The sequence below is a fragment of the Passer montanus genome, unplaced genomic scaffold, assembly GCF_014805655.1.
Source record: "Passer montanus isolate IOZ18808 unplaced genomic scaffold, ASM1480565v1 scaffold29, whole genome shotgun sequence".
In the NCBI taxonomy this organism is placed as follows: domain Eukaryota; kingdom Metazoa; phylum Chordata; class Aves; order Passeriformes; family Passeridae; genus Passer; species Passer montanus.
The window spans coordinates 1,584,563-1,602,531 of NW_024367596.1; the positions used below are offsets into that span (position 1 = coordinate 1,584,563).

The 17,969-nt window shown below is 44.7% G+C and overlaps 1 protein-coding gene across 3 annotated transcripts in view; it reads right to left on the bottom strand.

The window, feature by feature from the left end:
* Positions 1-8,410: 8,410 nt before the first annotated feature.
* IFT80 (intraflagellar transport 80) overlaps positions 8,411-17,969 on the bottom strand; it is a 29,919-nt gene continuing 20,360 nt past the window's right edge. For 2 of the 3 annotated variants that reach the window (XM_039713790.1, XM_039713792.1), the window contains 10 exons: positions 17,876-17,950; positions 17,280-17,443; positions 16,632-16,696; positions 16,081-16,216; positions 15,558-15,705; positions 14,982-15,153; positions 13,152-13,241; positions 12,883-13,055; positions 11,732-11,855; positions 8,411-9,478 (listed from right to left, as the gene is read on the bottom strand). In XM_039713790.1, the coding sequence (XP_039569724.1) occupies positions 9,365-9,478; positions 11,732-11,855; positions 12,883-13,055; positions 13,152-13,241; positions 14,982-15,153; positions 15,558-15,705; positions 16,081-16,216; positions 16,632-16,696; positions 17,280-17,443; positions 17,876-17,950 (1,261 nt within the window). In that variant the 3' untranslated portion in view covers positions 8,411-9,364. Of the gene's footprint in view, positions 9,479-11,731; positions 11,856-12,882; positions 13,056-13,151; positions 13,242-14,981; positions 15,154-15,557; positions 15,706-16,080; positions 16,217-16,631; positions 16,697-17,279; positions 17,444-17,875; positions 17,951-17,969 lie in introns of those variants that run through there. The other variant, XM_039713793.1, reaches the window with a different exon arrangement.

Sequence of the window (17,969 nt, forward strand, 5' to 3'; positions counted from 1 at the left end):
AAGCAGCTGGGATCACCTGGAATTCCCGGGATCACCTGGCAGCCCCGGGATCTCCTGGCATTCCCAGGATCACCCGGAATTGCTGGTATCTCCTGGCATTCCAGGTGTCCCCTTGCACTCCCGGTGTCCCCCGGTATTCCAGGTATCTCCTGGCACTCCCAGTATCTCCTGGCATTCCCGGTATCCCCCGGCACTCCCGGTGTCCCCCGGTATTCCAGGTATCTCCTGGCACTCCCAGTATCTCCTGGCATTCCCGGTGTCCCCCGGCACTCCCGGTGTCCCCTGCCATTCCCGGTGTCCGCGGCAGTCCCGGTGCCGTGCCCGGGCTGTCGGCGGAGGATCCCGCTGGAATTCTGCCCTGGCAGCGCATCCCGGGCCGTGTCCCACCAGGGCTGCTCCTCCCGCTGCCCCGGGATGGTCCCGCCGGGAATTGCCGCTCCTGGCTCAGAGAGCGCGGGGATGGGGAAGAATCCGCTGCGATATTTAACCACGGGGAATAACAGGGGCTGAGCTGTGATAACAGCGCTGGAATCACGGCTCGAACCCAGCCCTGCACGGGGCAGCCCCGGGACAGCCGGCCCGGCTGGCAGGGAAAAACACAGAGGATTTCTGAATGGAAAATGCTCCCTGGAAAACACAGAGGAGTTCAGAATGGAAAATGCTCCCTGGAAAACACAGAGGATTTCCGAATGGAAAGTGCTCCCTGGAAAACACAGAGGATTTCAGAACGGAAAATAGCTCCGGTGATTCCAGCCCGACACGGGGATCCCTCCGTGCATGCTGTGCCTTTTGGATATTCCAGCGGTTCTGTGTCCAGCCCTGTGGGCACCCAGGGATTCCACATGGATGGGGTGGGGTCGAGGCTCCGTCCTGGAATCACTTGTAGGGGTTAAGGTCATTTGATTCCAAGGGAAAGCAGCAAATCATCCCTTCGAGGAAGAGATGCTCGTTATTCATGACGCTAAAAGCCTCACCCAAAGTCATCCCATGAGTGGGAGCCTTCCCGTGGAGTCAAGGGATTAAAACCTAATAATGAGGAATTATTGCAAAGGAAAAACCAGTCTAAGCCAACTTTTCTAATGCTTCTGTGCAGCAGAAGGAGGAAAGAATATTTGAAGTGTCACATGCGAGCTGGAAGCCTGAAACCCATTGATATCAATATCATTGCCCTGATATTTCCATCTTTTATTTATTGGAGGAAATTGTGTTAAATAAATAAATATTTTATACATAAAATACAGAAATAAATACAGAATAGATAGCAGGGAATGAACTTTATTTATTTATTCGATCTGGCTGATTGATTACAGAAAACGCATTTCATTTCTGGAGGACACCCAAGCTTGTTAACAGCCTGGGAAGGAATCAGAGCTGTCCAGGAGGGTTTCAGCCTCTCTTTCTCACTTTCCCTGGGTTTTCAACAGTCCAACAGCAAATATTTGCTGGCAGAGGAGATTTCTGAGCCGTGAGGTAATGGCTGGTGGAGTTTTTTACATTTGCAGAGTCATCTCCTCGGGTTTGGGCCCTATTGCAGCCACAGATGTGCCTGAGGAGGGGAGGCCCGGGCTCAGCTCTGGGCTTTGATTCCAGCAGGTCAGAGCTGTCCCCGAGCCCTGCTCCCACTCCCTGCCGCAGGATTTGGCTTCCTTGGGAGTGCCCTGGGAGCCTCCACAGGAATTTAAAGAACAATTTTGTTCTATTAAGAAGGATTTGAGGATTATTTTGGCCTTGGAGGAGGTGCCCACCAGGCTGCGTTTGATTCTCATGGAATCCTGGAATGGTCTGGCTGGGAAGGGACCTTCAAACTCATCCCATTCCACCCTGCCATGGGCAGGGACACCTCCCACCACCCCAGGGTGCTCCAAGCTGGCCTTGGACACTTCCAGGGATGTGGCAGCCATGGATTTCCTGTCCATCCTCCAGTGCAGCAGCCATTTGCTCCAGAATTCCTGTAAAAGCCTCAAGGATCACAAGGTTTGGATCTCTCAGACACTAAAATATCATTGAGGCTGAGAGTGCTGCACTTGTTCCTATCAACACCCAAAGCTGTGCTTCCCTCCATCAATCCGTGGGCTTTTTCCAGCTACCAAACACGTAAGGTTTTCAGAGTCTTCCCAAAAAAATAAACCTCAGGTCATCACACCATTTTTTCCTGAGGAGTTTTCCCATATTTGAGGCAAAAACACATCAAGGGGAATTCAGATGTGAAGCACCGCTGAGCAAAGAGCATTTTATGGAGCAGCTTCCCGTGGGGAAGAGTCTGGAGCTCCCCAAATGCCAAAGGTCCCAGGGACAATGACACCATCCATTGGTTATTTTGCTGTGTCAGCACTTTGGCACCCCCTGAGAGGTCTGCAAGTCGAGCCTTAATGATCTGCTGCTCCAAAGGGATCGATGGATTTCTGCAGGGGTCATTTGCAGGATCAATAGTTGTCCATTCCCTGCAAAACTGGAGAAAATCAGCTTGAAAGCTCCTTCCCAGAAACAGCTCCGGGTTTTACCTGACTCCAGGGAGCCTCAGAGTGGGTTTCCTACAGATTTTGGGATGGGGGAGCCAGGATGTGGCCACTCATGATGGGTTTATTCCTGCCCACAACTCCTGCCCCAGTGCTCTGCTGGGCCTGGGGACAGAGAAATTCCAGCTGGGATGGAGCTGGGAGCAACCTGCTCTAGAGGAAGGTGTCCCTGCCCATGGGATCCTGATGGAATCAAAGATCCCTGCCTGCCACCACACTCCCACTCTCCACAGATTCCCAAAATGTAGCAGCTGAGGCAGCTGCAGCTCCCCAAACCCAGCGAGGGTGCAGCCCCTACACCCACAGCATGGATCCCGTGGCCCTGGCTCCTCCTGAGCCTGCATTCCTGCATTTCCCCAGCCAGGCTCTGGGCTGGGGCTGCTGCAGAGCGCGCTGCACGCCAGGATTGGGATTTTTACTCTTCCTGAGCCCGGCTCGCTCCAGCCACAATTCCCCGTGTGAGGTGGCCCATGGAGCTGCCCCTGAGCCTCTGCTGCAGCTGAGCAGCTCAGCCCAGCCCAGGGCACTCAGGGCCAGCCCAAATCTGGCTTTAAGGAGCTATCAACAGCCTTTAATATTTGATGGGGCTGGGAGGGAGCCCCAGCAGACCAGAACTGCTGTTGAAAGCCCAGCTCTGCTGACAGCCGGGCAGGTCGCACCAGGCGCCTGCTGCGAGCTCCCAGTTTGCCTCCAGAACACCACAGCAGGTTTTGGCAGCTCTGCAGGGAACGGGGCTCCTGGAGCTGCTGGGCAGCATCCCAAATCCTGCTGGCCACGGGCAGGCTGAGCCCCCAAGGCAAAGCCACCCCTGTGGGAGGCAGCAGCTCCTGAAGCTGCGGGGCTGCACCCACTGCTGGCACCTCCTGCCCTCCCCTCCCCACCCCTTCTGCAGGGAGAAATGTCCCCAAATGAGGACACAGATGCAGAATAAACCCTGAAATTCGGGAAGAAACAGCAATTTCTCCTGCTTTGCCAGGAGCCCAGCACCACCAACAGTTCCTTCCTCAAACTCTGTATCACAGCTGAGAATTTCCCCCTCATTTTTGTCCCTGAGAGCTCCAAAATGTGTCATAAAATACAATTACCCAAAAGCGGGGCTGACAGCGGGGGCATGGCTTGCAGCTATCAGCAGTGAAATCATCACCAGGTGGGTAAACAGGACAAAGGAAACAAATTTACCCCACGCCACCCAAATATTCTTTTTTTAGCACTCAGTGAGGCTCACGTAGGTGGGTCAGCAGCTGCCTATCAGATTTGGCAGGGTCACCCAAGAGGAAACCAAGCAGAAAAGGTCTGGTCAGCTTTTGCCACGTTACTCACTTTGATGTTAGTCAGTTTTTCCGTGATGAGAGCTCCCTGTGCTCTCCCTTTTGCTGGAGTTTTGCAATTAAGCTGAACGCAATCAGCAGGGGCTGTGCTCATGGGGGTGGCTTGGGACACCACTGGGTGACACAGGGACCTGTGAAACCTTCGTGGCAGGAATAGAACCCAACAACAATGAAGACAGAAGGTCTCACTGTGCCTGCCCAGGCACCAGGGCCCCAGTCTGTCAGTGCCTGCTCTGACACTGCTCTTGTCTCCCTTTTTAAGCTACAAAATCCGTGCTGGGCTCTGCACCCTGAGTTGCTCATGGCTCAGGTGTCACTTACCCCGATGTCCTTGGGTTCTGCTCAACGCTGCACCCTTGGGTTTATCCCACAAGCTCAGGCACTGCTCATCCCCTCATCCAGAGGTGCCACACTTCCCTGTGTCTTTGTCTCCTGCTCATCCCTGCATGCTCCCATCCTTGTGTGCTGCTCATCCCCACGCCCTGAGGTGCCACACATCCCTGTGTGTCCTTGTGTCCTGCTGATCCCTGCATACTCCCGTCCTTGGGTACCACTCATCCCCTCATCCCGAGGTGCCACACTTCCCTGTGTGTCCTTGTGTCCTGCTCATCCCTGCATGCTCAGCTTCACCCTCCCATCCCTGGGTACCGCTCATCCCCTCACCCTCGGTTCCTCCCCGGCCGTGTCCCCGTGTCCCTGTCCCTGTCCCTGTCCCTGTGCAGGGCTCAGCGCTCAGCCGTGCCTCTGGCGGGGCCATCCCCGCGCTGCCCCGGGCCCGAGCCGCTCCTGGCGGCGCGCCCGGCCCCATTAGGCTGAGCACGGCCGCCAAATGGCCCCATCAATATTTCATGGGCCCGAGCCCCGCCGGAGGAGGCGCGGATAAAGCGCGGATCAAGCGCCGATAAAGAGCGGATAAGGCGCGGATCAGGCGCGGATACAAAGCGTGGATCAAGCGCGGAGAAGGCGCGGATAAAGCGTGGAGAAGGAGCGGAGAAGGCGCGGATCAAGCGCGGATAAGGCGCGGATAAGGCGCGGATATAACGCGCGGAGAAGGCGCGGCGCGGATAAGGCGCGGATAAGGCGCGGATAAGGCGCGGATATAAAGCGCGGATCAAGCGCGGAGAAGGCGCGGATCAGGCGCGAATAAAGCGCGGATATAAAGCGCGGAGAAGGCGCGGATAAAGCACAGACAAGGCGCGGATATAAAGCGCGGATCTAAAGCGCGCATCAGGCGCGGATCCATAAGGCGCGGATATAAAGCGCGGATCAAGCGCGGAGAAGGCGCGGATCAGGCGCGAATAAAGCGCGGATATAAAGCGCGGAGAAGGCGCGGATAAAGCACAGACAAGGCGCGAATAAGGCGCGGAAAAAGCGCGGATCAAGCACGAATATAAAGTGCGGATATAAAGCGCGGATCTAAAGCGCGGATATAAAGCGCGGATAAGGCGCGGCGGGGCGCGCAGCGGGGATGGCTGGCGGCCGCTGCGGCCGGGACGGCTGCGACCGCCCCGGGCACCGCCGCGCCCCCGGCGCCGGGCACGGCCCTGCAGCTGCCGCACCTGCCCAGCTACGAGGAGGTGAAGCACCTGCCCAGCTACGAGGAGGCGCAGCGGGGCGCGGCCGCGGGGATGCGGGGCTGAGCGCCCCGGCCGGCCCCGCGCCCATGGAACTGCGGGATGGATCATCCTCATCCTCATCTCCATCCCCATCCCCATCCCCATCCTCCTCCGGACGCCCGGGACAGCCCCACGTGCCGCAGGAGGGATGTGAGGGCAGGACCCCGCAGGGTTCTCCGGTGGGACAGTGAGGAGCCCCGGGAATGCTCCACAGCGCAGGGTGACCTGCTGGACACCTGGATCTGCAAGGGGATGCCAGGGACATCGGGGATTCCAGGGAATGCTCCACACCTCCTGGACACCTGGCTCTGCAAAGGGACTGCCGGGGACATAGGGGATTCCAGGGAATGCTCCACACCTCCTGGACACCTGGATCTGCAAAGGGACACTGGGATTCCCGGGAATGCTGCACCCCGCACGGTGACCTGCTGGGCTCTGCGAAGGGACCTGCGGGATCCCGAGGACCGTGGAGCAGCGGGACACTGCCCGGAGCCGCTGGCACAGCCCAGGACAGCAGGGCGCCTGGAAGGAGTTCCAGGAGGAAGGTGGCTTGGGGACACGGAGCGATGGGAAGCCCTGGCTGCGGTTCAGTTCAGCATTCCCGCTGCTCTCACCTGGGCGTTCCCCGGGAATTTCGGGTGGCTCGGCTGTGGGATTTTGCTGTGTGGACACGACTGGGTGATGCTGACCCCCACAGGTGCCAGAGGAGCTTTTGGGACAGCAGGACCAGGGAAGGAGGGAACCCCTCCAAAAGAAACATCAGCACCCCCTGCTCCTGTTCCCTGCGGGGAGCTGGGACCCCTCCTGCTCCAAGGGAAATGGATGTCACAGCTCCTGTCACAGCCCCTGTCACAGCTCCTGTCACAGCTGGCAACTCCTCCATCAACCTCACGAACAGCAGACCCCAAGGGCGGGCAGGAACCTCCTCCAGCCCCGGTGCCACGGCCCCTGGAGGAGCCGGGGGTGCCTCCTTCCCTCCCGAACGCTTCCTGCAGCTCAGCCCGGCTCAGCGCCCTGACAGCGCAGCTGCCCGGCGCCCCAAGCTTGCGTTAATTACCTTTGATTGTCCTTTGCTAGCTCGACTTGAGCACTCGGAGCTGAGGGTGTGCTCAGTGCAGGAGCAGCAGCCACGAGCACGTTTTCCTTTTCCCTCTCCTTTTCCTCTCCCTTTCCTCTTTTTCCTTCCCTTCCCTTCCCTTCCCTTCCCTTCCCTTCCCTTCCCTTCCCTTCCCTTCCCTTCCCTTCCCTCTTTTGAAGGTGTCTCTAATGGCAAAGCAAACCTGCATAAATGAACCTATTTATTTAAAATACAGATTAGATTTTCAAAACTGCAGTACTCCAACTAGCACAGTCATTTCTTTTCATGGAGTAAAATAATTCTTGCAGACCCTTCATGAAAAGCAGAGAAACAATGAAATATTTTATTGCTTTGTACAACCAAGCTCTGTGCAGACTCGTCCCTCTCTTTCCATGAAGGTGCCAGCCCATCCTATTTTCCCAAACTTTTACAGGACAAAGGCACCTGAACTAAAATGAAAAAGGTTAAAATCCAGTATTGGAAATTTCATAGCACAAGGCAAGCCCTGACTGGTCTGGATCAATGCAAATAAACTTTGGAAATAGGGATTCACACATGTGATCAATTCATAAAAACCTTTTCTCCCCCTGGCTCTTCCCCACCTCCTGCAGAGTAAAATCTCATTTCTGTTATCATGGAAATAAAGAAATGGAGGTCTTAAAATGTTTCATAAAAACATGTAAAAACCAATATAAAAACCGTACCCATAATACAAAAATAGCAAATTGCTTCTCTCCAACCTCCCCCTAGCTGTGGGTGATACAAACTTTATATTAATATAAATATCTTTAAAATTTCAGAATTAAATTTTAGAAAGCTTCAAGCTTTTCCATAGTTGCCCATTTATAATTGTGACTATTCTGAGGTGAATCAGGCAACAATCACCAGTTTTTTTGTAGGAAATAGTTCCACATAATCTGTAAAATCAAATTTTCATGTCAGATGATTCAAACCTTCCTCCTGCTCCAGTCCCAAAGGGTGAAATCCCACAGACAAATCCAGATCTCAAAGTTTTGATGCCTTAAAAACCAGAAAACAAAAGCTATTTTTAATTTTCCCTCTGAACTATTACAAATATGCAGTAGGTTTTTAAACACCCACCTGAGCTTTTACTTTTGCCTCACTTGAGGACTTTATTTTTCACCTAAAGATGTATTTTTCAACCTTCCTTTTTATAGTCAGACAGGATTTACTGTGGCCAAGGTTAAATGAAGTGAATGAACTCAACTCCCACCCTGCAATGGCAAAATTTGGGTTATTTTTGATTATTGATCCATCACAGCAGCACCTAAACAACTGAATTTTAATTATGTTAATTAATCTCTGTTTTTTAGATTGGTTTATGACAGTTTACATCAAGTAGTCAGGAATTAAATTAGAGGTATTTATTTTTAAATAATTTCTTGTTCTGGGCAATAATGTAACCAAGATGTACCTGAAATATCTGTATCTTTCTGTTTATTTTTACTTAATACTGAAAAGAACTGAAAATAGGTAAAAATACAATGCAAAACTTTGGAAACTCCAGAAAAAACAGCTCAGAATTCCCCTGGCATGGATGGCACTCCCCTTGGAATCACAATCCCTAAAATCCCTGCCACAATGCCAGAAAAGCCATGTAGGGACATTTCCTCCTGAGAAATTCCTGAAATTCAGATTTCATACCCAGGGTCATTACTGCATTTAGAACCTGGGATATTTTGCTTTGCTTTCTATTTAACACCAGGATGCTCAGGACTGGATGTGTGTGATAAAAATGGAATTAAACACCTCTCCCATCCCCTCCAAATGTAATTAAAACAGCCCAAATATTCTCTTTTTAGCACCCAGTGTTGATCCCCACATGCAGCAGCTCTCAGGTACATTAAAAACTTCACTTTGGTTTGGTTTTATTAAGAAATTGCTGAACTGTCCAGAGAGGGTCACACATTGATTTACAGATTTGCTGTATGTACAGATATTTAACATTTTGCTGGTAACATTTGAGAGATACATAATAAACCTTGTCAGTGATGAATAAACTGGTAATGTGTTTATAACATGAAGAGAATGCAGCCAGCTTGGGGTGTGGAACAAAGAAAAGTGTATCTTGATGAAATAACATAAATTAAGAAAGATTATTTACAAATCAAGTGTTGTGGGCAGAAAAAAGACATGAAATATTCTCTTATTTTAAATATTCTTGTCAATTTTACACGTCAGATGCTACAAATGCTGTTTGTTACTTCCAACAACCCTGAAAGCACATTCTAAAGCATTTTAAACAAAAAAAAATCCTTTTTACTGCTGAATGTTTTGCTCAGTGACAAACCTGAGCTGCTGAAATTATCTGAAATCATCTATTAAAGAACTCACTAACAAATATGTATTCCCTCTACTGTGAGGGAAATAATTGTACTTTAGAGGCTAAAGCTCCTTTTTTTTGCATTTTCAGCACTTCCAGTTTGCTGAATTTGTTTTAGGGCAATTGAAACAAGTCTGGAGAGGTCCCTGGGGCTGCAGAAATAACCACACTGCTTAACTTGGGGCTTAAATTCTGATTGCAGGAGAGGCAACCCAGGTTAAAGACTATTAATGGCAATGAAAATTTAAAATCACTGAGAGAGGAGCTGTTAATTCTCTTTTTTCTCGTGTATGTAGTCAGCACTGGCACCAGAATATAAACCCAGCTCAAAATGAAAGGAAATAATCCTGTGTGTCACCCAAGGGTTCAAATCCACAGGAATTCTCACTCCTGTGACCCACAAAATGTTTGCTGAAGGTTTTTTTTACAACAAAGCAGTACCAAATATTGAAGGAGCACTTTGAAGGTGCCCAAAATGTGAATTACTGCTGCACAGTCACACTGCTCCTCCCTGCAGCACTGGCTGCTGCTCGTTCTCTTTCTTTTGCAATTTCCATCTCTATTTTGGCTTTGATTTTATTCCAATCCACTTCCAGCTGTAAGAAGAGAAAAATGAAACACACAGAGCTCAACATCAGAGAGGGCCAGGTCAGTTATTCCATTTAAAAATACAATTATCAAGTGTTGGGTACCCAAACTCATGGAAGGTATGAAGGCACAGCTGAGTTCTGAGCTTCACCTTTAAAACAAACCAAGCCTGAGCTATTTTAATAAACCACATTTTGTCTGGCAATAAAACACAAAAATAACCTGCCTCTAATTCAATAGCATGACATCAGTGTCCTGTTACTGAAAATTTAGCCCTGCATCATTAATTTAGGAGTGATGTCTCCTCCAAGGAACTGATAGGATATGAAACCAGTTATCTGCTCCAACAGCAATCAGATTCCTGCTTGAAACTGCCCTTCTGCATCAATAAATGCTTTATTTTAACCTTGGCCTTCCTCCAGCTGCAGAGAATTGGCATTTTCTGGCTGTGCTTTGTGTCAGTGAAACCCCAGGCAACGCACACAGCACAGCACCCCAGCACAAATGTGGGCAGAAAAGTTGTTTCTTGCCCCAAAAATGCTTGACAAGGAAGTGAAAAATGGATCACGGTGCATTTGATGACCATAAAAACATGTCCAAAATGTCATTGTGCAGTTCAGTTTATTGCTGGAGAATTAACACTGCAAAGGTGGGATGGGAGAAGAATTTCAAGGGCTGCACAGGGAATTTTCCTCTGTAATTAAGCAATGGAATAACGGGGAGAAGTGAAATTAAACACCCACATTCTCAAGTGAAAATGTAATAATAACACCTCAGTTCTAGAGGCAGTGACTGGCCCCAGGATTCTCAGGATATGTGTAAGGTACTGAGAACCTGATGTATAAAATAAGCACAATTTTAGGTCCTGCCTGCTTGCAGAAAAGAGAGGGGAAAACTCCTTATTTAAGCCTGAAGAGGTTTTAGGTTGTGAGGGGGAAACTGAGACCCTTTTTTATCCCTGAGAAGGAACAGCAGCACAAAATCTTGCTTTTCTTTTCAGTTTCTTTCTGATTTTGCTTTATGAGTCTGACAGGTTGCATGAAGAATTTAATCACAGCTTTAAATTCACATTATGTGGATCTCTTCTATTCACAGACCTAGCAAAGCCCTCCAGCAGCTGGATGTGGAAAAGGACTTTTTCCCTCCAGAAATCTCCTGAGTGAGACCCCAATTCCAAGAAAATCTCCAAATTTCCAAATCAAATTTTAGAAAGCTTCAAAATCTCTAAGTCTCAAGACTGAGTAAGCTGAAATATCACCCTGTTTACACATTGTCACTGCCAAGGTGGAATTCCTTAGTGATCCTGATGGAATCTATAGCTTCCTCCAGGATTTTAAGAAAATCAGGATTATCTCCAGTGTCCATCAGCAGCATCAGTGAATTTCTGTAATTTTTGCTCTGTGATGGGTTTTAGAGAACACACAGAGCTGGAAAAGCTCCAGGATAAAAACGCCTGGAGTCTGTGCTTGATTTCTCTGTATTTTCCAGGTAAATTACTGTGGAATGGTTCATTAGGGGCTGATTTTGTTCAGGAAATGAGACTCTTTAAAGTGCTAAAAGCTAATGCCTTCCATTAGAAATCCAGCTTTATTCCAAGTGTCCTGGGCAGTGCCCGTGGAAGGATGTGAATTCCCAGCCCCAGTGCAGAAATAAAAAGATTCCACACAAAGGAGAGGTTTTTTTGGGATCATTTCTCCCTCACAATGCTGAGGAACAAGGAGGGGAGAAGCAGGAAGGACAGGAGGGAATTGTGGGGAAATATTCCAGTGGAATCCAAGGTCCAGCTGCTGAATTTCAGGATGTGCCCTCAGCCCTCAGGATCTGTTAAAACACTAACAAACTGATTTCCTGGTGATGCAGAAGGTTTCCAATAAAGGTATGTGGAATTGTTGATTGTATTTAAAATCAGAATGGTTTGCAGTTCATAAATATCCAGATTCCTTCAAAGTTTGTTACTGTTTCTGTCCATAAAATGCCACAAAAAATGCTGGAAATATTTGAGAGACTCATTGAGCCATGGTGAAGTTTAACTCCCTGTTTATAGAAAACAACTGTGCCTTCACTTGTGTGATCTTTACCAGATATTAAATATATATATAGAGAGAATCTTGAAATAAAACCCATGCCCAGCTATTTCCTGGCCAATACGAGGCCCAAACCTGTAAAAATTCCAAATTCTGTTCACATTTGAACCCTAGAAGGAAACCAGAGGTGCAAACCCACCCCACCCTCCAGCAGGAACATCCCTGAGGGATACTTACACCTTCTGCATATTGCAAAAACCTTTGGTTGGTTTCTTTTTTCCCAAAATCCTCCAAGAATTTCTGTCTGTAAGCCAGGACCGTGTCCACGTGTGTCCTGTGCTTCACTGCCAGATCCAGGGCTCTGCAAAAGAGCAGGAATGGGCTGGGGAAATGCTCTGGCACCACCACAATCACCCAGAAACTCTGAGGCTGAGGGCAGAGATCCCAAATCCAACCCCACAATAGGACCAGGAGGTTCAAAGTAGCCAGTGATGAAAAATACCCAACAATTATTCCCACTGACAACCTCATCATCGTTAATTTGAGCCCAGGAAGCTTTTTATTTCAAGAAAATGCAGAATATTTCAGAGTTTAGCACAAAAATAATAATGTTTAGTAACTTTTTTCTAGTCAGAAGTAGGTTCTGAACACTCATAATACACATATTCTGTATAATATTAATAAATATTGTATAGGCGGAAAAGGTCAGACACTGGATTAATTTAATTCATTACTCACACTTGGTTTCTTCTCAGTGGCTTAAGAACACTGATATTTGATCTACAGAGAGTTTTTGATGTTGGAATAAAAGAATATTATTTTCCTAATATCCAACTTAGACCTCCCCTGACACAGCTTCGTAACAAAACAAATTACAGATTTGTGGGGGACAAATCAACCTTTTGCCTGAATATATCAATAAAACAGCAGAGAAACTAGAGTAAACAACTCAGAGGATTCTGTCAGAAAACAGAATGTGGGGGTTTTGTTTAAATGAGAAATTCCTCCTTTGTTTTCTCAGCCTTAATTCATATTTTCTCCACCTACACAATGCTGGGAGTCTGGGTAGCCACAATTTTATTTTTAGCAGCAAGACATTTCCAAGCAGCCCAAATTCCACAGCCAGTCTGGGACATCACTGGGGGCTCCTCTGTGCTAGCACTGATGAGAAAGCAAAATGTTATTTCAAAATGTTTCCAGGCATATTTTGGGCTTTTATCACCAAATATTTGTATTTTCTAAACACAGAAATGCTGGGTTTTTTGGCTACGATTTAATTAGCTTTTTTTTGAAGTCGTGGGTGATTGAAAGATAAGAAATGAGTCAGCACTAAAACAACTGATGGAAATAATCAGGAAAAACGTATTTTCATGGGAAACAACTCCTACCTCTCCCAGTTGTAAAGGTTGATGTTGATTTGGATGGCCTGGTAGACCAGGCCTGCCTGCAGCAGCAGCGTTTCAGCCTCCTGGCTGTTGCCACTGAAGAGCAGCATGTGAGCCAGCCTGGACTCCTTGGAGGGCAGCTCCTTGATGGAGTTGATGTACTGCACTTTGTCAATCTGCTCAGGAGGGGGACAGCAGGGACAAGCACTCAGCAACTCGGCTTTGCAAGGATTTCTCTGGGATTTAATTGCATTTTAATTGTGCTTCCTTACCTCGCCGATGGCTGCGTAGGCGATCTCGGCTGTGCTCATGTCCTTGTTGGCCACTGCCATGGCAGCCAAACAGGCCCACAGGGTCTGGTCCTGAAAGTCAAAATAAAAACACCTTGGAAACCTTCAAATGTTCATCATCGTGCTGCAAATGACTCCTCAAAGCAGCTACACAAGGCTTAAAAATTCTGTGCAATATTACATTTCTCTGTGTGTCATTTATGGCACTGTGCTCTGAAGTCTCTTAATAGGAAATTATTAATTATTTCTCAGAACTAGGAATTAGAAAAACTTCATGGTAATGATAATATTACATCTTTTTATTATTGTTTTAAATATGACTTTTTATTATATGTTATATATTTAATTATTCCTAAATATATAAATTCATATATTATTTATTTATTTATTTATTTTTCTATACTTACATTTTTATATATTAGTTTTCTTACCATTTTATTATTATTTTATATATTACTTTTATTGTTTCTGAGAGGGTTTTTTTGGGGTATTTTATATAACCTTGAGGAAACCTCATGAACACAGAATCCAGGAAGATCCTAAATTTTGATGGACTTTCAAGTGACAACATTTTGACAAAGACACACTAATAAACCATATTTTAATCTAGTTTAAGCTACAATATCTAAAACTCTTTTCAGTAATTTCGGACTTGCCAGTCCAGGAATTAAGGAGAATTTTATTGAGTGTGTTTGGTAACAAATTTGGAAATAAAGACGTTGCACTGTGAAGGTTCCAGAAGGATCACTCTTGACTGAAATCAGAATGAGCAGCTGCACTGAGGGAATTCTAAACACATTCCCAGATTTCCCAAGTGACTTTTCCATCACTCAGGAAAAACCCTCCTGCAGGAAGCCCAGAATGTGGGAAAATTAAGATTGTTCAGAGAATCAAATGCTCCTAAAATCTTCATCACATTCTCTCCCCACTTCCCTTTTATTTACAAAATCAGGTGATAAAATGCTAAAATCTCAGCCTGAAAGTATCCAGGAGATGAAAATATTATTTTGATGCTTCCAAGTTGTTTCTTGCTGCTTTTTTCCCCCTCAAAAAATGACCTATTTTATTGCTCCTGATTGGAAATACTTTTTACTCTCTACCCGGGCTGCCAAAATCAAAATATCCTGACTTGGATGCTTAAATCAGGTGATGTGGACACTGCAAATAAAGACTCTGTTACAATTAATTCTACTAATGCAACCCAAATTATCTGGATGTGCATTAATTTAATAATTGGTTACACAAGTATCTGAAATACACATTTAAGGTACTAAATTTTCTAGGAATAAATGGGAAGCAAGGTTTGAAGGGCTTTTGTTGTTTTATGAACTACCACACTCACCTCATCTGTTGCTGTTGTCTAAATAAGTGCAAAAGAAAGCAATGGAAAAGGAAAAAAATAAAAAGAAATGAAATAAAATATGGAAATTAACAGGAAATTGTGGAAATGTCACTTTTCATAGGTTATATTAAGGCTCAAACCTTACAGTTAAAGGTTGGTTATATTAAGGCCCAGACATTAAATATTGGTTATATTAAGGTCCAGACCTTAAGATTCAAAACTTTTAAAAAAAATTAAGTTTAGAACTGAATTCTGTGTGCACATGTGTTCAATCCAGCTGGATTCTGGTGTGGCTAAAAATAAGAACTATTATTTATCACGGAACTTATGGAATTAAGAAAACCACCTCATTTTCCACGAGCGACAAAGCAGGCCGGGAATGAGCTGCACCATTGGATACGGAGAGATCCCTATGGAAGAACACTTAAACCCACAGAAATGGTTGTGAATGTCCCCAAAAATGAGAGTACCTTGACAAACCTGCAGAGCCGGAGCCCGTCCTCCCAGCGGGAGGAGCTGACGTGGCCGTGGAGGATGGCGGGGTACGGGGAGATGTGCAGGTGCACCAGGGCCCCGTCGGCCCTCCTGATGGTCACCTGGCTGCCCACAAAACTCACTATCTGCGGGCTCTTGCTGAACTCACTGCACACAGGAAGAATAAAAAAGCATTTTTTGATGTTTTTACAGGAAAACAATTTAGGATCGATTATTTGTGACCTGGTATTTTGCTACTTTGAATTGCTGATGTCATCGGAACAAATATTTTCTGGGTTTTTTTTACAAAACCTGAGGTAAAATTTTAAGAGAAAGAAGTCAGATTTTGCTTTTACCTCAGGATGTTGCTCTGCTTTCCAACCCTGCATCATCATTTCAACCCTGAACTTTATAATTTTCTTTATAAGCCCCTTTTTCCTCATTTCCCAAGCAAGAAACAGGAGAATTTTACAAGTTGCAAGGCCAGCTTTTACTTCTCCCAAGCACAATTTCTTAAGAAAAGAGGGGAATAATTAAAATAAATCATATTTGGATTAAAAAGGATTTCTTACCTGGCATCTTTTTCATACAGGGTTTTTGGGAGAAGGTCTTTATCCACGTAGACTGTGTTGGGATAATACCAGACCGTGAACCTGGAATCCTGGATCCCACAGAGGATGTTGCAGCTGTCGTTCCAGGCCAGACTCTGCACCATTGTCCCTTCATTTACAGACAACAAATAATGATAATCAATGAATAAATGGATAAAGGAATAAATAAAACATTTCCAGGAGAAACTTCAAAATAAAGGGAATTATACCAGGGTGGTTATTCAGCATTTTTGGTCGCTTCTCTAAGGTTTTAAGCCCAAATTTGTAGCACTTTGAAAGCTGCTTTGGATGGAAATAATAGAAAAATCAAGAGAATTTAGATAAAATTTTACTGAAATTGTTTCTACCTCTATCAAATAAAAGCAAAGGCTTTTTTTCCAAAATCAATTTCACTATTAATTAAGCAAAATGTTGTCCCTTGTATCAAGTACAAATTTATTTCCCTGCCAGCATCTTCCCCAACACCAACTTGAATTTTTCTCACCTATTTTGACAATCTTCTGCTCTTTCCCAAACCTCTTCACTGAGGTGATGAAAAGATCTCTGTTCTTATCAATAAAAGCTATTTTCCTCTCACTTGTCAGTCCTTTCTGGTCCAATGCAATCTCCACAATCTCTGTCTGAAAAGATAAAAGAGAATCCCTGATTCTCATTTTGGAGATTTTGTATTTGGACATTCAAATTGATTTTTTTTTCCTAAAAACAAGGCACCAAAATTCTTGGATGAACTGGGTTGGAAAAACATTTTGAGTGTGATTTCTCTGTGGAATAAATCATTCCATGGGGTTAAAATTAAAGATTATTTTAAAGTCCTTTCCAACCCAATCCATTCCACAATTCTGTGATTTTATAAACTGAATTTCATGAAGATTAAAACAATTCTGAAGACAACACAAAGCATTAAATGTCAGCTGAAAAGCTCCTTTCTATTAAGATTTTAAAACCTTTAATGGGTTTTTAGTCCCATTACTGAGGAAAACCATTAGTGATTCTTAATTTCTGAGCGAAATAAAGACATTAAAGCTTGCACTTTACCTTGTGGGTCAGAGGTTTTCCATCACCCAGTGGCTTCCCAGATAAAGCTTCAAAGATGTAGATAACTGAAGAAAAATAATTATATACTTTATTAATAAAAGCAGAAGTTCTTAATGGATTTTTCCAGGGATTCCACTCTTTTTGGGTGTAATTTAATGCAAGTGGATAAAATATTCCATGAATTTCACCAGAGATTTTCACATGGTGGTGAAAAATATCTTACAAAAAACTGAATTTTCACTTCCTATCCCTGTTTTTCAATTCCTGTCTCAAATGGGGCTTTCCAGAAATGACACCAAATTGTGATAAAAGCCTGCATCAATAATCTAAATAAACCCACATTTCCAACATCAGATTGACTCAATCTTAACCCACAATTTCATCAGTGGGAATGTTTAGAAAGAGAAAATTAAAAAATCCTATCAGGGAGTAAAACTTATTCAATTATTTTCTGCAAATATTCCATGGATCTGTATTATTTCTGTAATATCTGTAATATTTCTGTAAATATTTCCACGAATTTCATGGAAATTCAGAGCCAAACCCTTATCTTGAAGTTTTAAAATTAATTTTAAGCAAGACCCATAACCTGAATTCATTTTTATACTAAATATATATATTTTTTATGCTAAATAAAGCAGGATTTACCCTTCTCATCAGCCTTGTCCTTCACTGCCAGCGTGTCATTGCTCAGGGACACTGTCAGGGCATTTAAAATGTCTGTCCTCATGCCTGGGTATTTTGGAGAGGAAATCAATCTGCCTTCATAGGAATATAAATAAAGTCCTCCACCATCCACGAGAAGAAAATGCCTAAAAAAAGAACAAAAAAGAAATAAATCAGTAAATAATATTAAAAAATGTATTTTCCACAATGGGAAAGTCATTGTCAATATCCTGCAACTCTACTTCCAGCTCCCATCATTCCTAAGCTTTACATTTTCAAGATATCCTGGAAGTTCTGTATGGAAAAGTTTGGTTTTTTAAATTTATTATCTATTTACAAGAGAAATATTTATTATGTCAAATATTTATGACTTTACCTGGGGTTTTTTTTGTTTATTTCTGATATTTCAATTTGAGCTTATTTTGTTCATTATATATATAAAAAATAAATTTATTATAAATAAACTTATAATAGAGACAATATAATAAATATAGGTATTTATAATGTAGATAATAAATAAATGTATTTATTTAATAATTACATTCTGTTCATAATGAGCATTTTAAGAAGTCAGGTACCTTTCTGCTTGGAGAATCAAACTCACAGTTCCTTCCTTCAGGTCAAAAATCAATGGAGTGTTCCAGTTCCTTGTCCTGCAAATATAAAAAATCA